General features: G+C 47.0%; 1 protein-coding gene across 2 annotated transcripts; it reads left to right on the top strand.

Annotated features, from left to right (window-relative positions):
- Positions 1–3,900: 3,900 nt before the first annotated feature.
- FOXRED2 (FAD dependent oxidoreductase domain containing 2) lies at positions 3,901–24,076 on the top strand. Of its 2 annotated transcripts, none has more exons than XM_077168700.1 (8): positions 3,901–5,146; positions 6,165–6,416; positions 7,370–7,633; positions 8,545–8,711; positions 14,606–14,771; positions 16,099–16,340; positions 17,555–17,720; positions 20,652–24,076. In XM_077168700.1, the coding sequence occupies exons 1-8, from the start codon at positions 4,599–4,601 to the stop codon at positions 20,860–20,862; spliced, it is 2,016 nt and encodes a 671-aa protein (XP_077024815.1). In that variant the 5' UTR covers positions 3,901–4,598; the 3' UTR covers positions 20,863–24,076. The 2 variants fall into 2 exon arrangements, with proteins under 2 accessions (XP_077024815.1, XP_077024817.1); XM_077168702.1 differs by having other exon boundaries at positions 17,550–17,720.
- Positions 24,077–25,069: the final 993 nt, after the last annotated feature.

Below are 25,069 nucleotides of genomic sequence, written 5' to 3'. Positions count from 1 at the left end.
TTGTCTGCTTGGGTTAGTGGCTGGATAATCCTTCCTTCTTCTTCAAGTGGTTTGGGAGAAAGAGGGTGAGATATACAGCACTTTCTATCTGGAATTCATAGTCTGGGTTCCATTATCTGCTTTTACGCATCACTGGATTTTCATTCCTATTAAAAGGCACTTACCCTATTTTTTTTTGTTCTTGGAAACCCTAAAATTATCCTTTCATGGGCAGCATTGTCCATCATTAGGTCCCCTGTGAAGTCCCCTGGAGGAGTCCATTCCACCATGAGTGTCTGCTGCCCTTAGAGGCTTCCTATCAATAAGGTACATTGGGACACCAATGCAAGTAAAGGGCGGGGCAGCACAATCTGCAGGTAAAGTGAGGTTGCTTCTCATGAAAGAGAGTGCCTCAGAAGATTGTGATGCAGGTTTCACTGGTGTCCGCGACTTCTCGCTCAGCGTCAAGCCCCCGGCCGGCGGGTGAGACAATGAGGAGAGACAGAGAGACGCAGACAAATCCGCGCTGGTGAGAAACACAGATCCAAGACACGTAGCAGTTGTAAGCACAGACCTTTACTGGAGTTCAGCTTGCATTCTCTGTTACAGGTTCCGCGCGGGCGAAATATCCCGCGGGGGAACAACCTCTATGCGGCCGTCAGGTACGGCTCCCTGTGGGTCGTCTCCACCCACCCTGTCCGGGTAACCTCTTATATACTGTGCCCAAACCCAATAGGTTAGTGCCACGTATACAGAGGTGATTGGAAGATAGGGTTGGTGGGCGCGTACGTCATACGCGGAAACAGGATGCGGGCGCCATCTTGACTCACTCGATGGGCGGGGGGAACTCTAGAGCAGGCTGCAGCGCGACCACTAGGCCCAACCCGGGAGGCGGCTCTCCACACACTGGGTTGTGAGGATAACGGTTTACAAATAGATTTAAAGCTTGGTGTGGGCTGGTGGCAGAATCTAATCAATGTGTTGTAAAATTAGAGCTATGGATGATTAGAATATGTGGATTTCTTTAGTAGGTAGAGAGTGTTCTATTCTGGACTCTTTGAAGTCTTCACCCTGTCAGTTACTATACCAAGCTTTCTAGAATGAACTTGTCTGGGCCTCATACAGCGCACAGCATAGGAGCAGCCCTAAGGTTACAATTTCAGTCAAAATAATGGAGCTTCAAAAGGCGAACAAAAGCTTATTAAACCTCTTTGCCAAGAGCACAGGCATTCCTGAGAATAATGCGGGTTTGGTTCCAAGTCTACCACAATAAAGTGAATATTGCAATAAACCAAGTTACACAATTTTTTTTTTCCAGTGCATAGAAAAGTTATGTTTATGCTAGACTGGAGTCTTTAAATGTGAATACCATTATGTCTAAAAAACAATGTACATACCTTAATTAAAATGTGACACAGACAAGAAATGAGCACATGTTGGAAAAAACGCACCATAAGACTTGCTCAATGCAGGATTGCCACAAACTCCCAATTTGTAAAAAGTGCAGTTATGTGCAAAGTGCTATAAAACAAGTTATGCCTCTGTGCTGGTTTGAATCTGCATACCCCAGAAAGGCCAAATTCTTTAATCCTCATTCAGTATTGCTGGGTGGGAGTTTTTTTTATTGTTTCCATGGAGATATGACCCACCCAATTATGAATGGTAACTTTTGATTAGATGTTTTCCATGGAGATGTGTCTCCACCCATTCAAGGTGGGGTTGCTTACTGGAGGCCTTAAGAGGGAACCATTTTGGAAAAAGCTTTAGAGCCACAAGAGCCACCAAAATGGACAGAGCCCCGGGGAAGCCACTGAAAGAAAAAGCCTCAGCTCCCCCTGTTGCATTTTCCCCCATGAAACAAAGGGTCAGGTCACCTCACAGGCAGGGGTGCCCAGAACAAAAAGCCCCTGCAGTTTGTCTCCCCTTCCACTGTCCCTCACAACAAGGAGATCTCAGCAGAGGTGTCCTTGAAAGAAAGATCTTGGGTTAGGAATGCAGATATGGGTAAGGTCAGCTAGGGAGGCCTGAATCTTCACAGAGACCCATGTACTGGCTATGTACGAGTCTGGTGTGGGGAGGGCAGCCTTGCCCCACAAGGCCTATCAGGTAAAACTGGTTAACTGCTGATGGTCACATCTGAAAAAAAAAAAACATTGTAGCCAGGAGCTAGACTCCTCAAGCATAAAACGTACTCTTGGGGAGTTTTCCATGTAAATGAAAGTTATGAAATACAAACGTACAGAAGTTGAGGCAAGGCAAGTGCCATGGGAATTGAGTCTTCACCAAGTTGCCTCTGTCAAACCCATGACCCAATCTAGTTGGATTAACTGGAGTAGAATGGGCAGATGCAAGTTAATTTCAAGTTCCACAGCTTTTACCTCTGTTTTTTATTTTTTTAATCCCTTGCTTTTATCTGTCCCACATGGGGCCACTAAGTAAACTGCTGAAAACAGTCCTATACTAAAAAACCAGTAACATCTTGCACCAAAAATCCAGACTCAGGCTAGTCTCAAGGCCCCTTCATACCTTACCAGCACAGCCTAATTTTCTACTCACCAAATGATACCAACAACTATTTTAGGTGCTTAATTATTTGCTAGTACCCATTCTCAGACAATCTTCATAACCACTAAGTGGGCATCCCTATTTAAAGACAAAGAGAGGGTCTACTTGATGAGGTATTTTGTTTCAGCCATAAATTCCAGTGCTTATTCTTTGCTTGTCAAAGGCCTGTAGTCTGGAAGAGGCACTGAGATCATAGCTGCTTTCTTGACCTTTCTCTGCTACAGGCATTGAAGGAATTGGATATATGGTGGTCTCTGGTGGGATACTCTGGCCTGAGAGGTGTGGGGAGGCTTTTCTAGGGAGGACCCAGCATCTCTTTTCTTTCTTTTTTCTTTTTCTTTTTTTTTTTTTTTAGATAACAAGGAGCAAGCCGTGTTAAGGCTGGAAAAATTTCTTTCCATATTAGGGAAGGGTGCCTTCCCACAAGAACTTTCTAGTTCATCTCACTGGGCTACTTAATTCCCCTTGAAGGTTTTCATACTTCCTCATAGAAATGCACTTTATTCTGCCCCAAGTAAACCTCAAACAGGGCCCACGTTCCACCTCTGAGAAAACCAGCCTTATTCACCCCGTTCACACATTCTAACTCCTCCCATCCTCTTGCCTCTACCACCGGCCACACTTGCAGTGCATCAGCAGTAGACTTACGTTAAATGCCTTTATACTGGCCTATCTTAAGACTACTAAGTACAATATTAACCAAACACATAATGCATGTTTTCTGAATGAATACAAATACTTTTAGAAAGGGCTTATAATTTGGAGTAAATCAAAAAGGTTAATTCCAGGTCCATTTCTCAACTGTGTGATCTCAAATCACTTCACTCTAAGCCTTCGTTCAGACAATATGCTACGAACCGTTGGAAACAGAACTCCTTGCCCACATCCTCTGCTTGGTGGAAGATCAAGTCAGTCATGTACCTTAACCAGCAAACAGCACACTGGATTATTGTAGCAAACAACTTGTTTATCTGTCCTGGGCTCACCACCCTGGGTTCCAGTCTCACAATTATAGTCTTTGGCTATATTTACGATGGACTGTAAAAACTGATTATCTCCAAAGATCATCTGATCGGTCCCTCACTCTACAGGTGGAGAGGCGCAGCTTAAAAAGAAGGGTCCATGACCTATCCCAAACCTTCCTCCAGCACCCCCAACATCCGCGGGTGAGCTCCATCCCCAGACCCCGCTCTGCCACGCCGGGGGAGCAGCGTCAGCCGCACTTGCACGCCTCTCCCGCCGGGACCTTTTTGCGCCCACCTCCAGGTAGCTGGCCCCTCGCGTCCCGGCGTGCCGCGCGCCACTCACGTGACTCAACCCCCTGCCATTGGCCGAAGCGGAAGGGGTGGGGCCGGGGGCCGCGCGCCGGCGAGCCCAACCCATCCCAGCCCCAGTTAATTGCGAGCTGCCTCCGGAGCGGCTGGGAGGTTAGAGCTCTGTGCTGGGGGGTGGGGCCGCGGAGCGGGGATGCGGGAGCTGCGGGTATAGGCGTTGCGCAAGCGCGGGACGCCGGCTCGGGGAGAGCGCGCGCCAGCAAGCGGACGGCCTCGCGCTGGGTGGCCGCAGGTGTGCAAGGGGCAGCTGTGTCACGTGGCCGAAGAGGGTGGGGCGTGACCAAAGGGGCTTACGTTTCTCAAGGGTCTAGCCTGGGGAGGGCCCAAAGAAGGTGTGAGCACCCTCCAAATTAAGGAAAAATTGGGAGAATACCCTCCCCTTCCCCAGCATCAAAGCACCCCGGGGGTACCATGGCAACAAGAAGGGGGCTAGTGCCCCTAGGATAGGAGGCCCTGAAGGAGATGGAGATGGAAGGGATTAGGACTCGTCCAAGAGCCCCAATTCCGAGCTTGTAAAAATGGAGTTGGGGCAAACTTACCCAGAGATCTTTGAGTTCTGTTTTCGGCTCTGGCCCCAAATTGCTGTGTGATCTCAGGCAAGTGCCTGCCTCTTCCTGGGCTTGGTTCCTCACTGAGAAAGGCAGGGACTGCGCCCCCTCTTCCAGGGCTTTTGAGGGGCCCCCCGTGATCCGAGGCCTCGCCCTTCTGGTCTGCCGCAGGATGGGCCTCCCTGCTGCGGCCCCTCTCTGGGGGTCCCCGGGGCTGCTCCTGACCATCGCCCTGCACCCTGCCCTCTCCCTGCGCCCCGCCAAGGCCTCAGCACCCCAGCCCCGGGACTACTGCATCCTGGGCGCAGGCCCCGCAGGCCTGCAGATGGCCTACTTCCTGCAGCGGGCCGGGAGGGACTACACCGTGTTCGAGCGCGCGGCGAACCCTGGCAGCTTCTTCACGCGCTTCCCCCGCCACCGCAAGCTCATCAGCATCAACAAGCGCTACACGGGCAAGGCCAACGCCGAGTTCAATCTCCGCCACGACTGGAACTCCCTGCTCAGCCACGACGCCCAGCTGCTGTTCAGACACTACTCCAGCGCCTACTTCCCCGACGCCGGCGACATGGTGCGCTACCTGCGCGACTTCGCAGACAGGCTGGGGCTCCGCGTGCTGTACAACACGGCCATTGCCCACGTCGCCCTGGCCAAGGATCGGCGGGCCTGGAACGGGCATTACTTCATCCTTTCGGACCAGGACAGTCAGGCATACCGGTGCAGGTAAGGAGGAACCGGTCCCGGAGCTGGCCTGCTGAAGCCCGTCCCTACCCAGAACTCAGCTCTCCTTGGTTGACAGGTGGGAGGCGAAGAGGGCATTTCTGCCACTCCTTGCTCCAATCGAGGTTCAGCTCAGTCATCATTTCCCAAAGTGTGTCCTAAAAAATATGGGTTTTGTGGTCAAGTATGTTTGGGAAATAGTAACAATCTCTTTCCTCTAGAATTTGCCAGTCTTTACTATCATCATATGCACTGTAATGATTCAGTGTTGGGTAAAGATTTCAACATTGTCTAAGCATATGTACCCACAAAACCCTTTATGTAGAACATCTCCAAGAACGAGTAATAATCCCCAAAATATGCCCTGGGAAATGCTGAGGTAAATGTGCTCCCAGCATTATATAGGTTTTGTGGAATTTCAACACTGAACAAGAGTTGAGTCACATTTTTTAAACCACTCTTCTGCAGGCCAGCAGAATCCAACTTCTAGCTGCCCCCACCAGGTTGTAATCCCCACCAATATAAAGAGCCTGGAACAAGAAAATTTGTTAAAAAAAGGAACTTAAGGCAGCGCCCCGTACAGAATTACTGCTCAGCAGATAACCTAATTTGCCAGGCAAGTCAGAAAGGAGAGAAGAGACCATCCAGCTTCATTTTCATCTGACTGTTGTGCAAGATTGAGTGAATTATTCGATTTCTTACAACATCAGAGAGTATAATGAATTTCCTCTGTCTTGGTAGAATCCAAGTACAGTGAAAATGTATCCACTGGACAGTGAGCTCAGGGAAGGGCAAGGCAGTCTTTCAGTCTCACCTACCGGGATAGGTCTGTAAATGAATGAATGAATGAATGAGTGAATGAATGGACCAAAGAACAAATGAACCAGAGCTCTGTTTTCTTTTAGGACTCAGCAGTCTGCATGAGGCAGGCAAGCCAGTAAAGCAGGTTCAGAGAGTGGTATGACCGAATGCTCTTTTGGCTGAAAGGCTAAGTCACTTTTTCTCTGTCCCCCACTTGCAGCGTCCTTCTTGTAGCCACTGGCTTGTCAGTCCCCAACCTGGTTGACTTCCCTGGTTCGCAGTACGCAGAGGGCTACGAGTCTGTGTCCGTGGACCCCGAGGACTTTGTGGGTCAAAATGTGCTGATCCTGGGCCGAGGGAACTCGGCCTTTGAGACCGCAGAGAACATCTTGGGTGTCACCAACTTCATCCATATGCTGAGCCGTTCCCGAGTCCGGCTCTCCTGGGCCACCCACTACGTTGGAGACCTCAGGTATATTGCACGCCTGTCCTGTAAGCCCAAAATAGGGCAAGAACCTCCTCTCAAAACCTTTCCTGACCCCGGCTGGACTGACCATTCCTTCCTCCGAGAGTCCCCATGTCCTCTCCAGGCTTCTTTTACCACATAGGTACTTGTCTGTAAGGTGTGGGTCCCTAAGGACAAAGCCTGTGTCTTATTTGTCTTTGAATTACTCACCTTTGAATGCCCAGTACTCAGGTTGGCACCGGAAGGGACTCAGTAGATGTTGAAGAATAAGAAGCCAAGAAGGGAGGAAGAGAAGGATGAAGGGAGGGAGAGAAGTAGAGAAACAAAGTACTCCCAGTTGAAAAGTAAAATTTGCCTTAGCCAATAAGTTTTCAGGGTTCTAACTGACTTGATTTCTTAGTCATCAATTACAAAACAATTACTTACTAGATGCTGTACATGCCATGACTGAGAATAGTGCACATAATAAACCAGGAACTAAATAGCATCAAGTAATAAGTACAGCAAAGGAGAAGTGCAGGATGTTATCAGGTTGCATAAAGGGGAAATCCTAAAAGCATGCATGTGGAAAAAGGCATCCAGGGAAGGCTTCCCTGAAGAAGTGCCCCTCAGGCTGAGGTCTGAAGAGCCGCAAGGGAGGGGGCGGAGCCAGGGCCATGCAGCTCCCTTGAGACATGAGCAAGCAGGCGCCTGAGGATTTGAAAAGGAGCAGAGCCATGTTAGTGTGGTTAAGTGAGGGCAGCAGTGGGGAGAGAGGGGCCTCGAGTGAGAAGTGCAGGGAAGGTCCATGCAGGGCTCCAGGGTCCTATAAGGATGCTGGACCTAGTCACACTGGTATATGTCGGCCCCCATTGGGTTTGCAGAAACGGGACAGCAGTCGAAAGCCCATGTGGTGTATTGTCTGGTTGTGTGCCTGCCTGTCCTTGACCCGGGGCTCCTTGCTTCCTCTTTGGACCCAGAGCCATCAACAATGGCCTCCTGGACACCTACCAGCTGAAGTCCCTGGACGGGCTGCTCGAGTCTGACCTGACGGATCTGGCCATCGTGAGGGACCATGTGGGCAAGTTTCACGTCACTCTGAAGTTCTTCCTGGAAGAAACCAACCAGAGTGCCGAGGCCATCCCCCTCCCCCAGGATGACAATGACAACTTTGCCATGCGTGTGGCCTACGACCGGGTCATCCGCTGCCTGGGCTGGAACTTTGACTTCTCCATCTTCAACAGGTGAGTCCAAGGTGGGGAGGAGGCTGATCGCCTTAACGGCCCCCTTCTGACCTCTCCCTGGGGGAACAAAATCACCGTTGAGTGGGCCAGCGATGGTTTTCACGGCCGCCTCATGAGAAACGCAGTGTTATGCAGTCCACCCCATGCATCCCCCTGGATTCTTTCCCAGGATGTCAGCTCTCTGTCCACCGTGATTCCCACATGGCCAGTGTGCTCCATCCCTGTTCCATACATCACAGTGGCAGCCCAGGTCCTCATTTGTACAGTGACTTACCACACTGGAGGTGGGAAAGCAAACTCAGACCAAATAAGGAACTCGGTTCACAATGTAGCATGGCGGTTGAGCCAGCAGGCTCTGCAGTGAGCCTGAGATTCTCTTCTTACCCACTGTGTGAGCTCTGGGGGTTACTCACTATGCCCAATTCTCCATCTCTAAAATGGGAGCAATCGTTTCTTTCTCAGAGGGTAAATGTGAGAAGCAGGCACATGGTAGGCAAACGGTTGCCATATACTAGGTACATGATAAGATGTTAGCTGCTGGAAATTACAATTGACACTTTTATTTGGAGGCAGTGCCTTATGGAGCTAAGTCTTTACATGTGGCGGCCACAGCACCATGGTGAGGAGCCACATCAGAGAAACCCTCCACTTGCTTGCTCGCTTTCCTCTGGCCAGGGCACAAGAGGACAAGGAGACTTGTGGACCCTCCTCTCCCATCAGGTCTCAGAAAGACCTAATCTTAGTCCAGAGCCCCAGACCTGAGTCAGGCTTGAATCCTGAGTTTCTATCGCTGACCCACCCAGACCTTCACCTAAGCTTCAGTGACTTTATCTGTTAAATGGGGCTCATTACACACACCTCCTAGAGTCCCAGGCATGCCACTTTTTTTTAACACCGCTTTTCACTCACAGGTCCCTCAGACTCTCCTCGGGGGCTGCGTTTGGCAAGAAGTACCCGCTGATCAAAGCTAGCTATGAGTCCAAAGGAAGCCGGGGTCTCTTTGTCTTGGGTACAGCCAGTCACTCTGTGGACTACCGGAAATCTGCTGGGGGCTTCATCCATGGATTCCGGTACACAGGTGAGCCCAGCTGGGAGGGCCTGCCAGCCCCAGGCAGAGCCACCATTACTGCCTCCAGGGATTCTGAACACATGCCTGATGTTCGAAAGCATCACAGGGATGTCTTATCACTAGTTAGTTGTCATAAGTTCCCTATATGAAGTGAGATGGCAGGAAAGTTTTCATGATATGACTAAAAAGTATCAAATAAGATGTAAAATCAGGTGCACCCTGACACTGCACTTAAGCACCAAGTGTTGGCAAGAATGCCGAACTCGAAGAATGCTAAGGTGGGTTCCTGCCGCAGCTGGGTGGTCTTACAGGTGAAGTCCCATAGCCTGTCTAAGCCTCCATTGCACATCCCTAATGTCGAGATGCAAATGAGGCGAACTCCCTCTTTGCGCTTGTGAGAGCTCCAGAAGGTGATAGCTGAGCACTCTGCAGCTCATGAAGTGTCACACCCACAGACTCCTTTGGTACCAACAAATGTCAATATGAAATTGTAATTGGATCATATCAGTTGTTTTAAAAAACTCTTAAGTCCCGAGGGTATACATGTCTGTTAAGTTGAGAGTATTTGCATATAAAATACTAAAATATCTTTTTAAAAATATCTCCATGTATTGCATGAGAAAAAATCCCCAACCACAGATGCTGCTTTGTGATTTTAAAGATAACCATGAACTAAAAAATCCCTCTGCCAGAGGGAGAGAGAGGAAGTCAGGTATGTGGAAAACCTTTCACGGGCCAGGTGCTTGGAACATGTCTGACACCCTCGAGCCTGCCAGCAGCCTGTGAGCTGGATGGGAGTGTTCGCCTTTCTGAACAAATACCTGAAGCTCCGAGAATCAGTGATTTCATCACCATCATGGGAATCATCCTCCAAAACCCAGGCTCTTTCTTCTTTTGTTTTTTTTTTTTTATGGTAATATGTTTATTTTTTAACATTTGCTATTTGAAATATAACATATATACCAAAAAGCGATACATTTCAAAGTATAGTTAAACAAGTAGTTTAAGAACAAATTTCAAAGTATGGTGTGGGTTACAGTTCCACCATTTCAGGTGCTTCCTTCTAGCTTCTCCAAGACACTGGAGACTAAAAAGAAATATCAATATAATAATTCAGTAGTCATGCTCATTTGTTAAGCCCCATCTTCTCTGATACAATTCCTCCTTCTCCCACTCTCCAGGGATGTTTGGGCAATGGTCATTCCAACTTGCTCATGTTGAAAAGGGGTGTTGATGTTATGGAGTAAGGGGATGGAACTGGTTGATGCGCTTGGAGAGACTGGTAACTCTAGGTTTCAGGGCCCATCTAGCCCAGGAACCATCCAGAAGTTATAGGTTTTTGAAAAATGAAGTTAGTGAGTAAACTGTTTATAGAGTCTCAGATAGAGCCCTGGATGTTCTTTAGGGTTTACAGGAATACTGTTGGTTGGGGACTTGGCATACCACAGCAATTAGCAGTATCTAGCTGAAGCTTGTATAAGAGTAAGTTCCAGAATAGCCTCTTGACTCTATTTGAACTTTCTTAGCCATGATGCCTTATTTTGTTTCCATTTCTTTTCCCTTTCCATAGAGTGTGTGTGTGCAAGGAGAGACTCTGAAAATGTTAGGTGTTCTGTTTCTTGATATTTATCTTCTGGGAGCGGGGACACAGATTTGTTGAAACTCACTGAGTCAGTTAAGTGAGATGATGCCATCTGAGAGGATGTGATCATAAGGTTATATGGGAAGATATTTGAAAAATGCAAGGTATGGGGAAAGTCATCCCTATGTTCTCCAGCCCAAAGATATTGAATATTAATACCTCTTCTAAATACTGTAACATCTTTCCCTACTGGGTCACAAAAAAGGGATAACGTGCTCATCATAGAAACTTTGGAAAATAGAAATAATACAAAAACTTGCTGTGATCACACAACTCAAATAGCCACCATGAACATTTTACTCGATCTTTTCCAAGTCTTTTGTTTCTTTCTAGCTTCTTTTTTTTAACTTTAAAAACCTGATTTTTTTTTTACTATAAAAAGTAAGGTGTGAATATATAATGTGTGTAACTAAAAAATAAAAAAGTAAGTTGTGTTTAAAAAAAGCAGACATTATAGGGATACATGCATGACCTGTTTCCCTGCTAAGGGAGACTCCATGCCTCAGCTTCCTTGGTGCAGGTTGGAAGAAACACTGTACTGTTGGGGGTTTACTGGCAATGCCGGGTCTTGCTTTAGAATGACAGTTTCTGTTGCTGGCAGTGGTGGCGGTGGTGCCAGGCACACACACTTTAAGCCAACTGTGAATATCAGATGCCCGATCCTCCTGAATCCAAGCCTGACTTGGAATCAGGAGGGTGAATATGCAGCTCGCTGCTGCAGGTGGGTGGCACTTTGAGCCACCAGTTAGGCTGTTGGACGGATACTTTGTTACACGGTGGGCATAACACTAGTTAATTTTGCCACAAAAATCAAACGGATCCTTCATCCTGACATTTCTGCATTTGATTTGATGCTTCCCGTGGCCTTACTGCAAGCTTTTGCATTTCACACTCTTGCTACTTGGCCGGGACAGGTGATCATGGTTTGCTGTTGATTTCCAGACAATCTGTTTTATACCTCGTGCCTGTTGTCAGGAAAGGAAGCCAGGGAAGGTTTTTAGCTGTCTGTAAGCCAAAATATTTGCAAATTTGCAAACTGCATTTATATATGTAATGGAATGAAAAGAGTCTGTCAACTCAGCTGGGTCTCCCCATAAAGAAACCCTCCTCACCATTATTCACATGCTCTTTTCCCTCCTTTGTACCTGCTGTCCTGGAAGATACCGCCCCATCTCTCTTGTTTCCTTTGGTCCCATTATTTCTCTCAGATTAAGTATTTATCCACATAATTAATCCTCCCAACAGCCCCGTAAGGTAGATCCTGTTATTTCAATTCCATTGTACAGATAAGGACACTGGGGCACAGAGAAATTAAGCCATATGCCCAAAGTCACTCAGCTAGTGGACGGAAGTTGAATGTGAATCCACATCTGTCTTACCCTAAAGCTGACATCTAACCACAGGGCTGCACCGCCTGGCTTTGGGCAAATGGGAAACAATTCTGAGTGCCAGGCAGTGAGTGCTGGAGCCCGAGCAGCAGAGGAGCCTCCTGGGGGCAGGGACAGTGCCCACAATCACAGAAGGCTGTACCTGGACCAGACCCTTGAACTGCTCATCATTCTGCTGAGAAACAGGTCCCAAGGGAAACAGGTAGACAGGAGTAAAGCTGGGCACAGTGACAAAAGCTAGAAGATGGGTGGTACCAACTGTAACGGCCATGGAAGGTAAGACAGAGCTAGAAGCCCTGTCCATTCCCCTCCTAAGTCACTTTCCGGCCATCCCTGCCTTGCTTTCACCTACACGGGGCCTCTTTGTCTCTTCTGACTGGTTTTCCTGCCACTATGCTTTCTGGCTTCCCACGCAGCCTCTAGAGTTCCAACCCAAACAACCTTGCTTTACACCAAAGTCCACGCCCTTCCTCTGCTTACTGGTCTTCAGTGGCCCCCATCTCCCTCGGGGAGCCCCACCTCCTCGGCCACGCGGGCACTGAGAGCTTTCCTCGGTCAGCCTCATCCCTCACCTCTTCTCCACGCAAACCCTGCTTGGCAAAGTGTGGCACGCTCTCTCAAGATTTTCTCACTTCACCTATGTCGTTCCCTTTGTCCAGGGCGCCCTTCCCAAACTTCCCAGGCTTTATAATTCCTAAACCTGTTGTGAAACTCAGCTTACCCATGGTTTCTTCCAGAAAGCCAGCTTGCTAGTGAGGCTGGGCATCTTCCAGTGATGGTCAGCCAACTGGGGGTCCTGTCCTGTGTGTTGTCTGTTATGTCTTTGCCTTTATGAGATTTGTGTGTCCTGTTGATTAACTTTGGAAGAGTTCTTGACATATTAAGAACTGAAATATTCTGTCATGTTTATTGCAAGTTATTTCCTCTAGTTTGGTTTTGTCTTTTAATCTTCATATATATTTACATCTTTCTATATACATTTTTACATGTTACTTATTCAAAAAACACATTATTTTCTATTATAGTAACACACATAAACATATATATAAAAAAACACAAAATTTGCTATTTTAACCATTTTTAAGTGTGCAATTCAGTGGTGTTAATTACATTTACAATGTTGTGCTACCACAAACACCATCCATTACCAAAACTTTTTCATCACCCAATACCAAAATTCTTTACCCTTTAAGCAGTAGCTCCCTAATCTTCCTTCCCCCAGCCCCTGATAACCTCTAATCTATTTTCTCTCTCTATGAACTTGCTTATTCTAGATATTTCATATTATATGATTCAGACAATATTTGTCCTTTTTTATGTCTGACTTATTTCACTAATATTATGTTTTCAGGATTCATCCATGTCATCACATGTATCAGTACTCCATTCCTTTTATATCTGAATGATATCCCATTGTATGTATATACCACATTTGTTTCTCTCCTCATCTGTTGATGGTTAATCTTTTTATATTTTTTTAATGCAGAAGTTTTATGCGGTCAGATCTCTCAGTCTTTCCCCTTATAATGTTTTGTTATTTTCACACTCTGAAAGGTCTTACCCAGAAATCAAGTCTCATATTTTCTTAGGTATCTTTTTAACAAGTTCCCTTTTTATTTTTTTCCATTCACTTTTCTTGAAGGACCACATCCATATGGTTGAGATTCAAAAGCTGACTTAAGGTTATACTCAAGCCCAGGGGTGCTCTGTGCCCTTCCCTCTGGGCACACAGCCCAGCCAGGCCGCTTGGTTGGGCAGGAAGGTTGTGGGCGGATGCCAGCCCACATAGCACCCCAGCAGGCATCTCTGCGTGGCCCCCAACTCCACAGCCATACATAGCAGCCCCAGGTAGACGACAAAACCTCTCCCTGTTCTGACAGCAGTTGCTTTTATATTCTTACATTATATAATTAATGTAAGCGGGCAGTGCAACAGAGGCTCAGTGGCAAGAATTCTCACCTGCTGTGCTGGAGACCTGGGTTTGATTCCCAGAGCCTGCCCATGCCAAAAAAAAAAAAATATATATATATATATACACACACACACACACACACACACAAAGTATCCTAAAATGGAACTTGGTGACAGATTGAAAGAGAAGGAGCAATCAAGGTTTTCCATATGAGAGTCTTCGATAGAAATAGGGACTTAGAGAAGGAGAGAGCTTTCAGAGGAAGGTTCTCTGCTTTTTGTATTTATTTTTGTTGTGGTAAAAATATACATAACATAGAAAGCATTTTAATTGTTTTTAAATGTACAGGTCTGTGACATTAAATACATTGACCAATTGTATAACTTTCACCACTCTGTGTTTCCAGAACTTTTCATCATTTCAGAACCCGTTAAGTAAACTCCCCAATCCCCCTTGCCCCAGCCCCTGGTAACCTCTAACCTTCCTTCTATCTCTGCACATTTGCTTATGCTAAGTATTTCCTATAGGATAAACCACACATAAATGTCCTTTTGTTGTGTGTTGCCTTTGACGTATCACATGTGAGGTAATACTGGAAGGACAAGAGAAGAGGTGGGTTTTCTCTGGCCTGTGGACCAAATCCAGCCATCCCATTCACTCACGTATTGTCTCTGGCTACTTTCACACTAGAAAAGCAGAAGTGAGTAGTGGCAACAGGAACTGTACAGCTTTCAAAACTGAAAACATTTACTATCTTGCCATTTCCAGAAAATACTTGCTTGCCATTACTCTAAAGCCATCTTCTATCCACCTCCCTCCCACTTTCTCACCACCCACAAATTTGGCACTGAGTGTGCCAGTGCATGTTGAGCCCAAATAATCTGACAGTGACTGGACAGCCCTCCTGGTGACAAGATAAAATCTCAGCACAGCGTGCCCTTCCTCCCTCTGGCCGTTTCAGTGCGTGCTGTTCACCGACTGCTGGAACATCGCCACCACGGCGTCCCCTGGCCCTCCACCGAGCATCCCGTCACTCAGCTGACCAGCTCCATCATCCGGCGTGTGAACGAGGCTTCTGGGCTCTACCAGATGTTCGGTGTGCTGGCTGATGTCGTCCTGTTGAAGGAGTAAGTAGCCCATCCCCACCCCAAGCCAGCCCTCACTCAGCTTCAGTCATACACTGTGCCCTAAAGAAGAAACCCGCAGGCAGGACAAATCTGTCTGGGGTCAAAATCAGTGACATCAGTACCACAGGCTCTGCAGCCAGCAGCCAAACCTGAGTGTCAAACTATCTGGCTTCACCACTTGCTAGCTTTGTGGCCTTGGGCAAGTTAGTTAGCCTCTCTGAGCCATTCTTTCCCCATCTGTATAATGGGGACAGAAAGGCCCACCTTGCAATTTGGTAGGAAGGATTAAATTAAAGGTAATGCATGTAAAGCTTTTGGCACCAAGCAGCTGAGTGTGAACAGCAGCTCTGAGTGTACCATCAGCTTAGATTTCAGAGTCCATCAGGCCAGGACCATGTGGGCTCCCTATCAATCAAGTGATGAGCAGCAGATCACAAAAGACAATTTCTGAAAAGAAAACAGTACAGAGCAGAGAGGGGAGAGGGCTGGAGGTGGAAGGCCAGGCAGGCACTCAAAGGACAGGTGGCAGTGAGAAGCAGCAGAAGAATCCTTAAAGGGAACAGCCTGACCCCAAGCCAGGGAATGGAACATCACACCAGGTTCAGGGACACGTGAAAGACTTGGCCAAAAGGTCAGCTGGAAGACCTCTCATCATCCTTGACTGCCCTCTCTTCCACACCCAACATTCAAACTGTTGGTCAACCCTTCTGATTGTGTCTAGACTCTGACTGCCTCTCACCAGCCCCACCACTGCTGCCTTGGTCTGGATCCCCAGCCTTTCTCTCCTGCATTAATGCCTCAACCTCCAATAGGCTGCTCACCTTGGGTCCATGCTCTGTTCTCCGCACAGTTGCCAGAGGGATCCTTTAAAACATGAGTCACACTAATGTCGTCTCTGCTCAGTCCTCCCCAGGACCATCTGAAGTTCCCTTCATGGGCCAGAAGCCCTTCCTGACCTGGCCCCACCGCCTCCCTCACCCCTCCTCACATCTTCCCCCTCATTCCCTCCACTCCAACCACAATTGCTGTTTCCTATTCCTGGGCCAAACAAGGCACTCAGTCCTTTCTCAGGACATTTCCATTACTGTTCTCTTAGCCTGGGGCATTCTTCTCCCGTTTCAGAGTACACAGAGGTTTCTGGAATCTGTCCCTTGTAACCTCGGGTCCAGCTGTAAGTGACACTGCAGTGAGACGTAGGGATGGCGGAGTCCTTGGAACTGTGAGGTTGATGTTTCTTGGAGGGAAACACTTACGCACACATACATATACATGTATCTCACCTCTGCTGCAGTGATAAGGTCTTCATACCATGTTGCCATTATCCCAGGAATGCCACAGCCTTTGAGTACCTGGAGGAGTTCCCCATGCAGATGCTGGCCCAGCTGGAGACCCTCACAGGAAAGCAGGCCAGGCACGGCCTCTTCGTCATCAATATGGAATATGGCAGAAATTTCTCTGGGCCCGAAAAGGATGTCTTCTTTTATGAGCGATCTGTGGGGCACACGGAGGACGCGTGGCAGTCCAATTTCCTCCATCCTGTCATCTACTACTACAGACACCTCCCCACTGGTGAGCTGGATCTCTGCTCTCTGCCTCTCAATAGAGTTGCCATCTCGAACACCTTTAGCTGGTGTTCTCTGGGGGACTCTGCCCAGAGACCAGCAGAAGCAGAAGGTCAGGGAATGGTGATAGTTCCAGATTCTGGAACATCGCGTGGCCTGGGCAGCCACACCTGAAGCATCATGACCTCCTCCTGGCACCAGAGTGAGAACAACGTTGTCATACTGCAGATGCATCCAGAGGAGGCTGCCTGTATGGGTGTGGGGGGCAGGGGAGGAGGGGGTGCGGGGAGTGGATCTGGAGACAGACCATTAGAAGGAACAGGAAAAGGATCTGGAGCTGGTTAACAGAAGAGTTATAGCAGTTAAGAGGACAAAAAGTCTGTCCGGGCAAAAATCCCAGGTCTGTCCATTCCTCACTGTGTGACCTTGGACCATTTTACTTAACCTCTCAGAGCCTCAGCTTCCTCAGCTGTAAAACGGGGCTAATGATAGAACCTTCTTTGTGATAGTATATGAGGATAAGTGAGGGGATATACACAGAATGCCAGCGTGGTGTCTGGCCCAGAGTGACCACCAGTAAATGAACAAGCTGGGGAACGTGACTCCTGCTTTGCACCTTGAAGGGCCATCATTCAAAGAGGGCCATCTAAATGTATTCATTCCAATGGGCAATGGTAGTGACCACAGGTAGAAGTGACCGGGAAGCAGGTTATCCTCTATAAGAGCAGCTAATGATTAAAGCTGTCTGACAGGGAATGGGTTACCTCCTAGAGTCGAGTTTCCCAAGTGATGGTCAACTCATGTTTCAATGGCCATCTGATGGAGACACCATGGAATGGATTCTACACTGGGGGGAAGTTGGACAGGATGGCCTCTGAGACCTTTTTCAATGCAAGTCTTCTGAGTGTACTCACCAAAAGACAAGTTTGAACCTTCCGTCCATGTGAGTCTTAGAAAAACAGTTAAGTTCTAATTATTAGTCTTAGTTCTGCCCTCTAATACCACAGGGAACCAGTTTTGTCCCTCTTCCACATCAGCCTTCCATATATCTGAAGATAGCTATTGACTGGGCCAACCAGGGACCCTGCAGAGGTGTATCAGGAGAGCTGAGAATAAAGGAGGCTTCTGGGATGGGCAGAAACTGTGCCCATGTTGGCTTCAGGAGGGAGAACCAAAGCCTTTGCTCTGATGTGGCTCCCACTCTTCCCCCCCCTAGAACAGGAGGTGAGGTTCTGCCCTGCAGACTGGCCCCTGCCACGGCCCGCAGCCATCCATCACATTGTGGAGGACTTCCTGACAGACTGGACTGCCCCTGTCGGGCACATTCTGCCTCTGAGACGCTTCCTGGAGAACTGTTTGGACACCGATTTGCGAAGCTTCTATGCAGGTAACTTAAGTTCCCAGAAGGGCAAAGGGATGAGATAGACATCAGAGAAAGACTAGATCTATGTTCTTTGGAATTTCACATCTAAAAATCCAAACCCAAGACATCTGTTCCCTATAAAATGGTAGACTAGATGTTCGTAGAAATCTCTTCCAGTACAGCACCTTTTAAAATGCTGGATTAAATGTCTTTTTTTATTAACTTGATAGGAAAATAAGGGAACTCCCCTAGAGGCCAGATACTTTCAGGAAGCACAGACCCACTGCTGGACCTGGGATATCTGTGATGATCAGTATTCTGGAGCTTCAGTATTAACTGACCAGCACTTGGGATTGGGAAGGTTTGGCCAGGGCAGGGGGAGTTCTGGTTAGAGACCCTCAAATAAAGCTTGGATCTCAGTGGGTAAAGTAGGAGGCAAAAAATACTCCAGACAGAGACAGAAGGGACACATGCTTATCTTGTCTTTGGTTCTGAATGGAACAGGGAAAAGGATCCTACCTGAAATTTCCAATCACTGGACCCCACTCATGAATTTGGACCAAAATTCACACTACCATTGTAGTGCAGAAATCTTAAGTACATTACTGAAGCAAATGCACATCTTCTCTGGAGACGCACACTTTAAAACTTGGCCTCAAATAATTCTCACCAATAAAGTTACAAGGAACATGTCCTCCCAATCACAGATCACTTAGCACACAAGGAAGTAAACCAGAAGAGTCAGCAGAAACAACAAATAATTGGATCAAACCTGAAAACTGCAGATTTTGGAATGAATAGATATAGAATATAAAGTCTGTTTGATATATATAAAGAAATAAAAAAAGATTATTGAAATATGATGAAGGGGTAGAGACTACCAAAATTGAATGGGAAGTTTTGAAAAAGATCTAAGGTAGAACTTCTGGAGAAAAAAATTGGAAATTCAATGGAAAGATATAGCAACCCATTAGATGGAGACGAAGAGAAAATTGGTGAACTGGAAGATAGATTTGACAGCCAAAATCAAAAAGGGACTTAGGGAGAGAAGTCGAGTGATCCAAAGGGGAGTTTGATTGAGGCAAGCCACATTTTTGTCTTTTTATTTTAACCCCTTAAATGCATAGGATATTCATTCTCTTTGTTCCGCAAGTACCTATTAAATGCCTGTTGTTTATCAAGCTCTGTTCATATCAGAGCAAGTTAGAAACCATCTCTGACCTATAAGTGCCCCCTTTTCACCTCCAGGCAACAGCCTCAGTCCACTTTGAAATAATACTGTAAATATTATTGACTGTAAATATATATATATATATAATGGAATATGGCTTAAAACAGTAGTTCAAATTAATAATGTAAATGTAGATGGGTGCTCAAAGTAAATTCATTGAGCCAGAGCAAGAAACTCTGAAGTACTAGCATTCTGTAGCCCATCAACCTTGATCATATATGTACATATGAAACTATGTGTTAGAGATCTAGAGTCCTCAACTATAAAATCCCTGCCTATTTCTCAAGGTTCCAGGATTACATAAAAATGTCAGTGATGTTAGGGAGTAAGCGCATTCCCACCCTGAGGTAAATGAGTTATGAGTCTGACTAGTGCATCGTCTCAGGCCCATTAAACTCCTGGCTCCCACTTCCTAGACACTGCTCGGCTGGCCACTAAGTGTCACTGCCCTGGGCTGGAAAGAAACCTCCTAGCAGAAGACCAGATGGCAGGGTGTTAACTTCACAATTGCCTCCTTAGCTAATGTGCAGGTGCTACTTCTGGCCCCAGATTCTTCTGGGTCTCTGTGCTCCCTGACCTCTGCAGAAGTGGTGATAGCAGAAGGGGGCTGCTGGCCAAGAGGCAAACTTGCTGCCCTTCTACTGTCTTCCCCCCACATCTTCTGTCTTCCTTGTTCAGAAAATATTGTCATGACCTGTTGCGCTAGAGGGTCTCAGAGCTATGAGTCAGAAATAAAGTGAAAACTATTTGAGTGTTTACACTCTACAAAGCCTTACACTTTCCATTCTACAAAGCCTGTTTGCCCCCTGTAGTTTTCCACATATGCCTCACCCTTATAACATGCCATTTTTTAGTTTAGAGATAAATAAAGGCGCCCAAGAAGGTGAAAATCATTCCTGAAGTTACAGAAGGACTCAGCACGGTGTTCTGACACTGCATCTTCTGCTCCTTTCCCCGCTGCATCCTGTCTCTGAATCCTACAAGAAACTGAGCACAGATCTGTTTCATCTTTCCTATTTTTCCCTCTTTCCCACCTCTGTTCCCCTTCCCCAAAGCAAGGACTTCTAGCTTTTTTGGTTATTTCTTCTAAAGGTTACCTTCACAAAACTACATATTAAATATCTACAACTATTTCCTGATGGAAATAATATCAGCTTTAATATCAGGTACCAGCTTTCTGCTGCAGTATTGATGAGGATTCATCTGTTTTATTTGTCTGTCCCCCACAAATGCTTAGGACAGTATTTTGCATGCAGTAAACACTCATATTCCTGAGGGAGTAAATCTGTGCAGGCAGCTCTCTGGGCTTCAAGAGGGACAGGCTGGCCCCTGAGTTCTAGCCACAACAAGGACAGCTTCCAAAAGAAAAGGCTGGGGGTCTGTTAGAGTGAATGAGTTCCCTTCATTCCTGAGCTGTCCCCATGCCACATGGGGCTCTGGGCCCTGAGTTCTGGGAGCTGAACCTGCTGTTTTGCTTTGTTTCAGAGCCTTATTCTTCCAGAATGTCAAGGCAGCCCCCTCATCTTTTATCTCTGGGGAGGGAGAAGATCCATGGCTACTCAGATCAGACTTGCAATGCCCAGAAATACCAGCTCCCAGGCTCAAGGCCAGAGAGGAATGGGCGTGGCCCCTGATAAGACCCTGGGGCATGGGTGCCACCTCTCCTGTGCCCCTCCCCACCTCCGAGCCCCACTGACTCCTCTCACTCTGTGGCTTTTGTACAGAGTCCTGTTTCCTGTTCGCCCTGACACGCCAGAAGCTGCCGCCCTTTTGCCAGCAGGGGTACCTGAGAATGCAGGGGCTTGTAGGGACCGAGAGCCTTCGGCAGCATGGAGTGGAGAGTGGGCTCCTGAGGGGCTACGCCACCACGGATGGGCAGCCAGAGGACAGCAGCCGGCAAGGCGGTCACCCCCCATCTCCCGTCCAACCCCCTGACAGCAACAAGGAGGAGCTCTGACTGTCCCTTCCTGGGCCCTGGGCTCACAAGGCTTTCCCCATTCAGCCTACAGTCAGGGCCCTCTGTGCCCACTACCTTGTGTGCCCACCAATGTCCGATGACTTGAGACCCCTCAGCTCATCAGAAAGATTGTACCAAAGCAACGTGGAGGGCACGCAGGACCCAGAGGGGGTGAAGCGCTGCCTCCTCCCCTCCTGTTCTGGTCCTGTGGGTGCCCGGGAGGCGGAGTCAGGGACAGGGCATCCTCTGCACGGGGTGAGCTGCCGAGCACCAGGCTGGCCTCCATCTGTCCCCCTCAAGTGCCCATCTGCTCTTTTCCTTCCTAGTCTACTTCCTCAGGTAGGCCGGCTCCACCCATGGGGCATTCAGAGGGGAAGCCCATCCTCATCTTCATAAGGGTTTGAGCTGCCGGACGTGTCAGGCACTATAAAACCACAGCTCCAATATCCTCACTGCCATGGAGGGTAGAGGGCAGTGTTGTCCCCAGTCTACTGACAGAAACACCAGCTCCGAGAGGTGGCCCAGCAGGTGGACTGGCCCTGAAGCCTGTCACACGCTTCCCCCCACGCCACACTGCCTCACCGCCCTCTGTTTTTAGCAGGATGTGGGCTTTGCTGCAGAATGTTTGCACAGGGCCCGCACAGGTGCCACTTGGGCTTCTCACTACAGGCTGGCAGGCTGTTCTCAAGGCCGAGGTGGGGCAGCTTCCTGCAAAGCCATTTAGTCTAATCAGGTTTTCGCCCTGAGCCGCAGACCCCAGAGCTGCTCTCTTCCCAAGATCCCATTCCCTGATCTCCACCTCTGTGTGTTTTCCTCTTCCATCCTGCTCCCTCTACCTTTTACCTGCCCTCTGGCATCCTGAACAAACCCTTCCCTCTGAGCTGCCCCATCAGGCTTTGCCCCTTCTTTCGGCAGTGATTCACCCTGCTGGCTGTGCAGTGCTCAGCTTATGTGCAGGGAGGCATTGATAAATGCTTTTTGTGGTAACGATGATGAATTTAGTTCCCTGATTCCCTTAGCTGTTCTCCTCTTCGCTGCCCTTCCTCACAAGGAATTGGCTCACTTCTTATCTTCCCATCAGACTTTTAGGTCCATTTACAAGTGACCTGCTAGAGAGCATTTGTGCATAAAATTGTCACAAAGGTGATCATAAGACCTGACTGCTTTCTTGCTAGTTCTGATTCGTTCCTCGTGGGTCCGTCCAGAATTAGAGGGGTATTGGCTTCCTGGGTGCAATGTCCTTCCCTGTGAACATGGTGCCTCTTCCTCTCTAGGCTTCATCACCAGTCCCTTCCCCACCTGTTCTCCCTACTGTCTGTCTGCAGATCCCTTTCCCTCCAGTCCTGTAGAATTACAACAATGAAGCCCAACAGCCTTACCCGATGAGGAGGAATTGTTTACTCCATGTCAATATTTGTGAATGTTTGCACAGGGCCCGCAATTCTCATTCAGAGGTTTCTCCCTCATCCTGGGATGTTGGATTCACAGTTCATACAGATTACAGGTGAACCAGAATTGGGGCCCATCAATCCCCCATCCCTTTTCCAAAGCCATTTTTTCTTTCCTAAATTACTCTGTTAATTAGGATTGTGCTTGTAATACCAAGCCCGTCTCTTCTGCCCAATTACCAATGCCTGGCTGAGCCCTTTGTTCCAATAAAAGTTCAAGGTGCTGTGACAAATACTTTATTGATGCCTAAATATGTGGTATCTGCTGCTTTTCCCCTCATCTGCCAAATCATTAATTCAATCAAAATGTCAGCCAGCCTTATTTGTTTTTAATAAGATATGATTTCATTCTTGTTCAGCTGATTAGAGATAGCTTTCTGATATTCCTTTTGTAAATTAATAGTTTCAACAGAGAAGTACTTTTTCCCTATGAAGATCATTGCCGCATTTCCTATCTTAGAAATTCAATCCTTCTAGCAATCTTGTCTGCCTCTCCCCCCTTTTTAAAGACCTTGCTTCCACCACCCGTTGCTTTAGACATACCAGCTTTGAGTGCATATCTGCCATCTTTCTGCAACACTGCATGAATTCACATTTTCTACTTTATTGCCTCTGTTCCTTTTTTTGTCAAGTCTTGGCAGCTCTTTGGCAGATCTCATTGTTTCCAACTGGACGAAGTTCCTCTTCTAGCTAAGGACTGACTTCAGGAATTCACATTTTAATATAAAGTTAACTGGTGCAAGATAGACAGATTAGTGAAATAGGCCAGCATAACCCCGATTCTAAGAAGAAAGTAATTTTAAAAGGAATCACAAAACTAAGTCTTTTGCCAGCTTTAAAACTCAGTAATGTCTTTATCCAGGACTTGGGAACCCATCTGTCTGAAACAAAATCATAAAGGAACTTAGCGCCCTTATCGCCCCTATTTCCATGGAAGTTTAATTCAGGCATCTAGCTCCAAGTTGCAACTATCCATTTGTCATAGAGAGATGAAACCTTATATTATTCCTTTAGATAGAGGCTATTCGCAAACACAAAGACCACCCCAATTACCAGGTGAATTTAAAAGGATCTATGTGAAGCAAAGAGCATGTATGTATTGGATTGTATCTGCTTTAGCTATAGAAAAGGGTGAGATTGATTCTTTTACAATCTCTTTAGGGGATTGCCTATGCTGCATCACACTCTGGCTTAATGCTTATTCAATAATAAAATAGTTTTTCTTAAAAAAAAAAAAAAAAAAGGAATCACAAAACCATGGGAAAGCCTGTGTGGGACCATATAATAGTGTTGAACCAACTAGTTATTAATTTGAGGGAAAAAAATCTCATAGATCCCTATTTCTTACTACACTTCAAAATTTCCTCCAAATGAACCTTTTCAAGCCATATAGAAACTGGGAGTGAGGAGGGGTGCAAGAATAAGTAAAAGGACATTCCAGGTTTAGAAGCAAGAGAGTAACCCCCCAGAGGAAAAGGCATAATATTTCTGGGCTCACACACACTGTCCATACCTAACTAATGTAAATAATGTGACCGACATGAATATAAAATTGCTCAGCCATGTGGGTGTTCTAGGAAGGCATTCTACCCAAACCAAGCCTCCAGATGGCAGCGGCCCCAGCCAACAGCTGGGTGCAACCTCATGAGAGATCTTGAGCCAGAACCACCTAGCTAAGCCACTCCCAGGTTCTGTGGACCCTGATGCACAGAAACTTTGAGATAATAAACTCTTGTTCTTTTAAGCTGCTAAATTGTGTTTGGGGTGGGATGCACAGAAACTTTGAGACAATAAACTCTTGTTCTTTTAAGCTGCTAAATTGTGTTTGGGGTGGGGGGGGGTGGTATTTGTTACACAGCAATAGACAACTCTTGGGTGCACTAAACCATTTACCCACACTAATTTAATTCTCATCACAACCTTTGGAGGTAAATACTACTACACTCATTGTACAGCTGAGGAACCCAAGCCTGAGAACACAACAAGACAGTGGCATAGTACTGGGAAAATCCAACTCATGAGCCGTCCTCTAGAAAATGGTAATCTGATCATTAAAGCCAGCTATCTCCCCAACACCCTCCCAGTGGGTTTCCTTCATGTGAACTCTGAAATTAAGAGATGAGACAATCCAAACCTAGAAACGAGTGTGGTTCCCATAGGAGGGCAAAGAAGTCATTGAAATGAAATGCTGATTACACAAAAGGAGCCTTGGAGAAGGGTGTGAGTCCACCCATCAAACCTGCTAGGTCAGGGTCACAGAAGATGGGAGAGAAAAGCCCCGGAGTCCAGAGGGCCAGCCATCACCAGACTTCAGCCTCAGGATCCTCAGTTCTCTGACCAAACACAGTATCATCCCCCAAAACCAAACTGGACCCTTCCCTAGAAAATAAACCACAGGCTACATCATTACACCACAGAATATTTTTTTTTTCTTTAATATAGTAAAAGTGCTGACTGGGAAATGTTTTTGTCAGATTGCAGGTTTTAAAAAAGCATTTAATTCAATCTGGCATCCCAGACAGAATGTACATCTGCTACAAAGTGAAGTTGATGGGCAAAATATACGAGATGCTTTGATCCAAGTATTTAAGCCAAGTACATCACACAATCAATCCATCAACTTTGAAATAAAAAATAGCAAACAACAGATGCATTTAAGCAGGGAAGAAAGGAACAGCAGGATATCCTGTCTTCTCCTTTCTCAGTTCTGCATAAATAAGACGATTTGCCTACCTCT

Source organism: Tamandua tetradactyla, chromosome 7 (assembly GCF_023851605.1).
Source record: "Tamandua tetradactyla isolate mTamTet1 chromosome 7, mTamTet1.pri, whole genome shotgun sequence".
Lineage (NCBI taxonomy): Eukaryota > Metazoa > Chordata > Mammalia > Pilosa > Myrmecophagidae > Tamandua > Tamandua tetradactyla.
Note: the sequence above shows the minus strand (reverse complement) of the source record. Positions and strands in the feature narration are given on the sequence as shown.

Excerpts from the sequence above, each read along its gene's own strand:
- FOXRED2 (XM_077168702.1), top strand. The coding sequence starts at position 4,599 with ATGGGCCTCCCTGCTGCGGCCCCTCTCTGGGGGTCCCCGGGGCTGCTC. Across the intron at positions 6,417-7,369 it reads CACTACGTTGGAGACCTCAG|AGCCATCAACAATGGCCTCC; the intron begins GTATATTGCACG and ends CTTTGGACCCAG. Across the intron at positions 17,721-20,651 it reads TTTGCGAAGCTTCTATGCAG|AGTCCTGTTTCCTGTTCGCC; the intron begins GTAACTTAAGTT and ends GCTTTTGTACAG.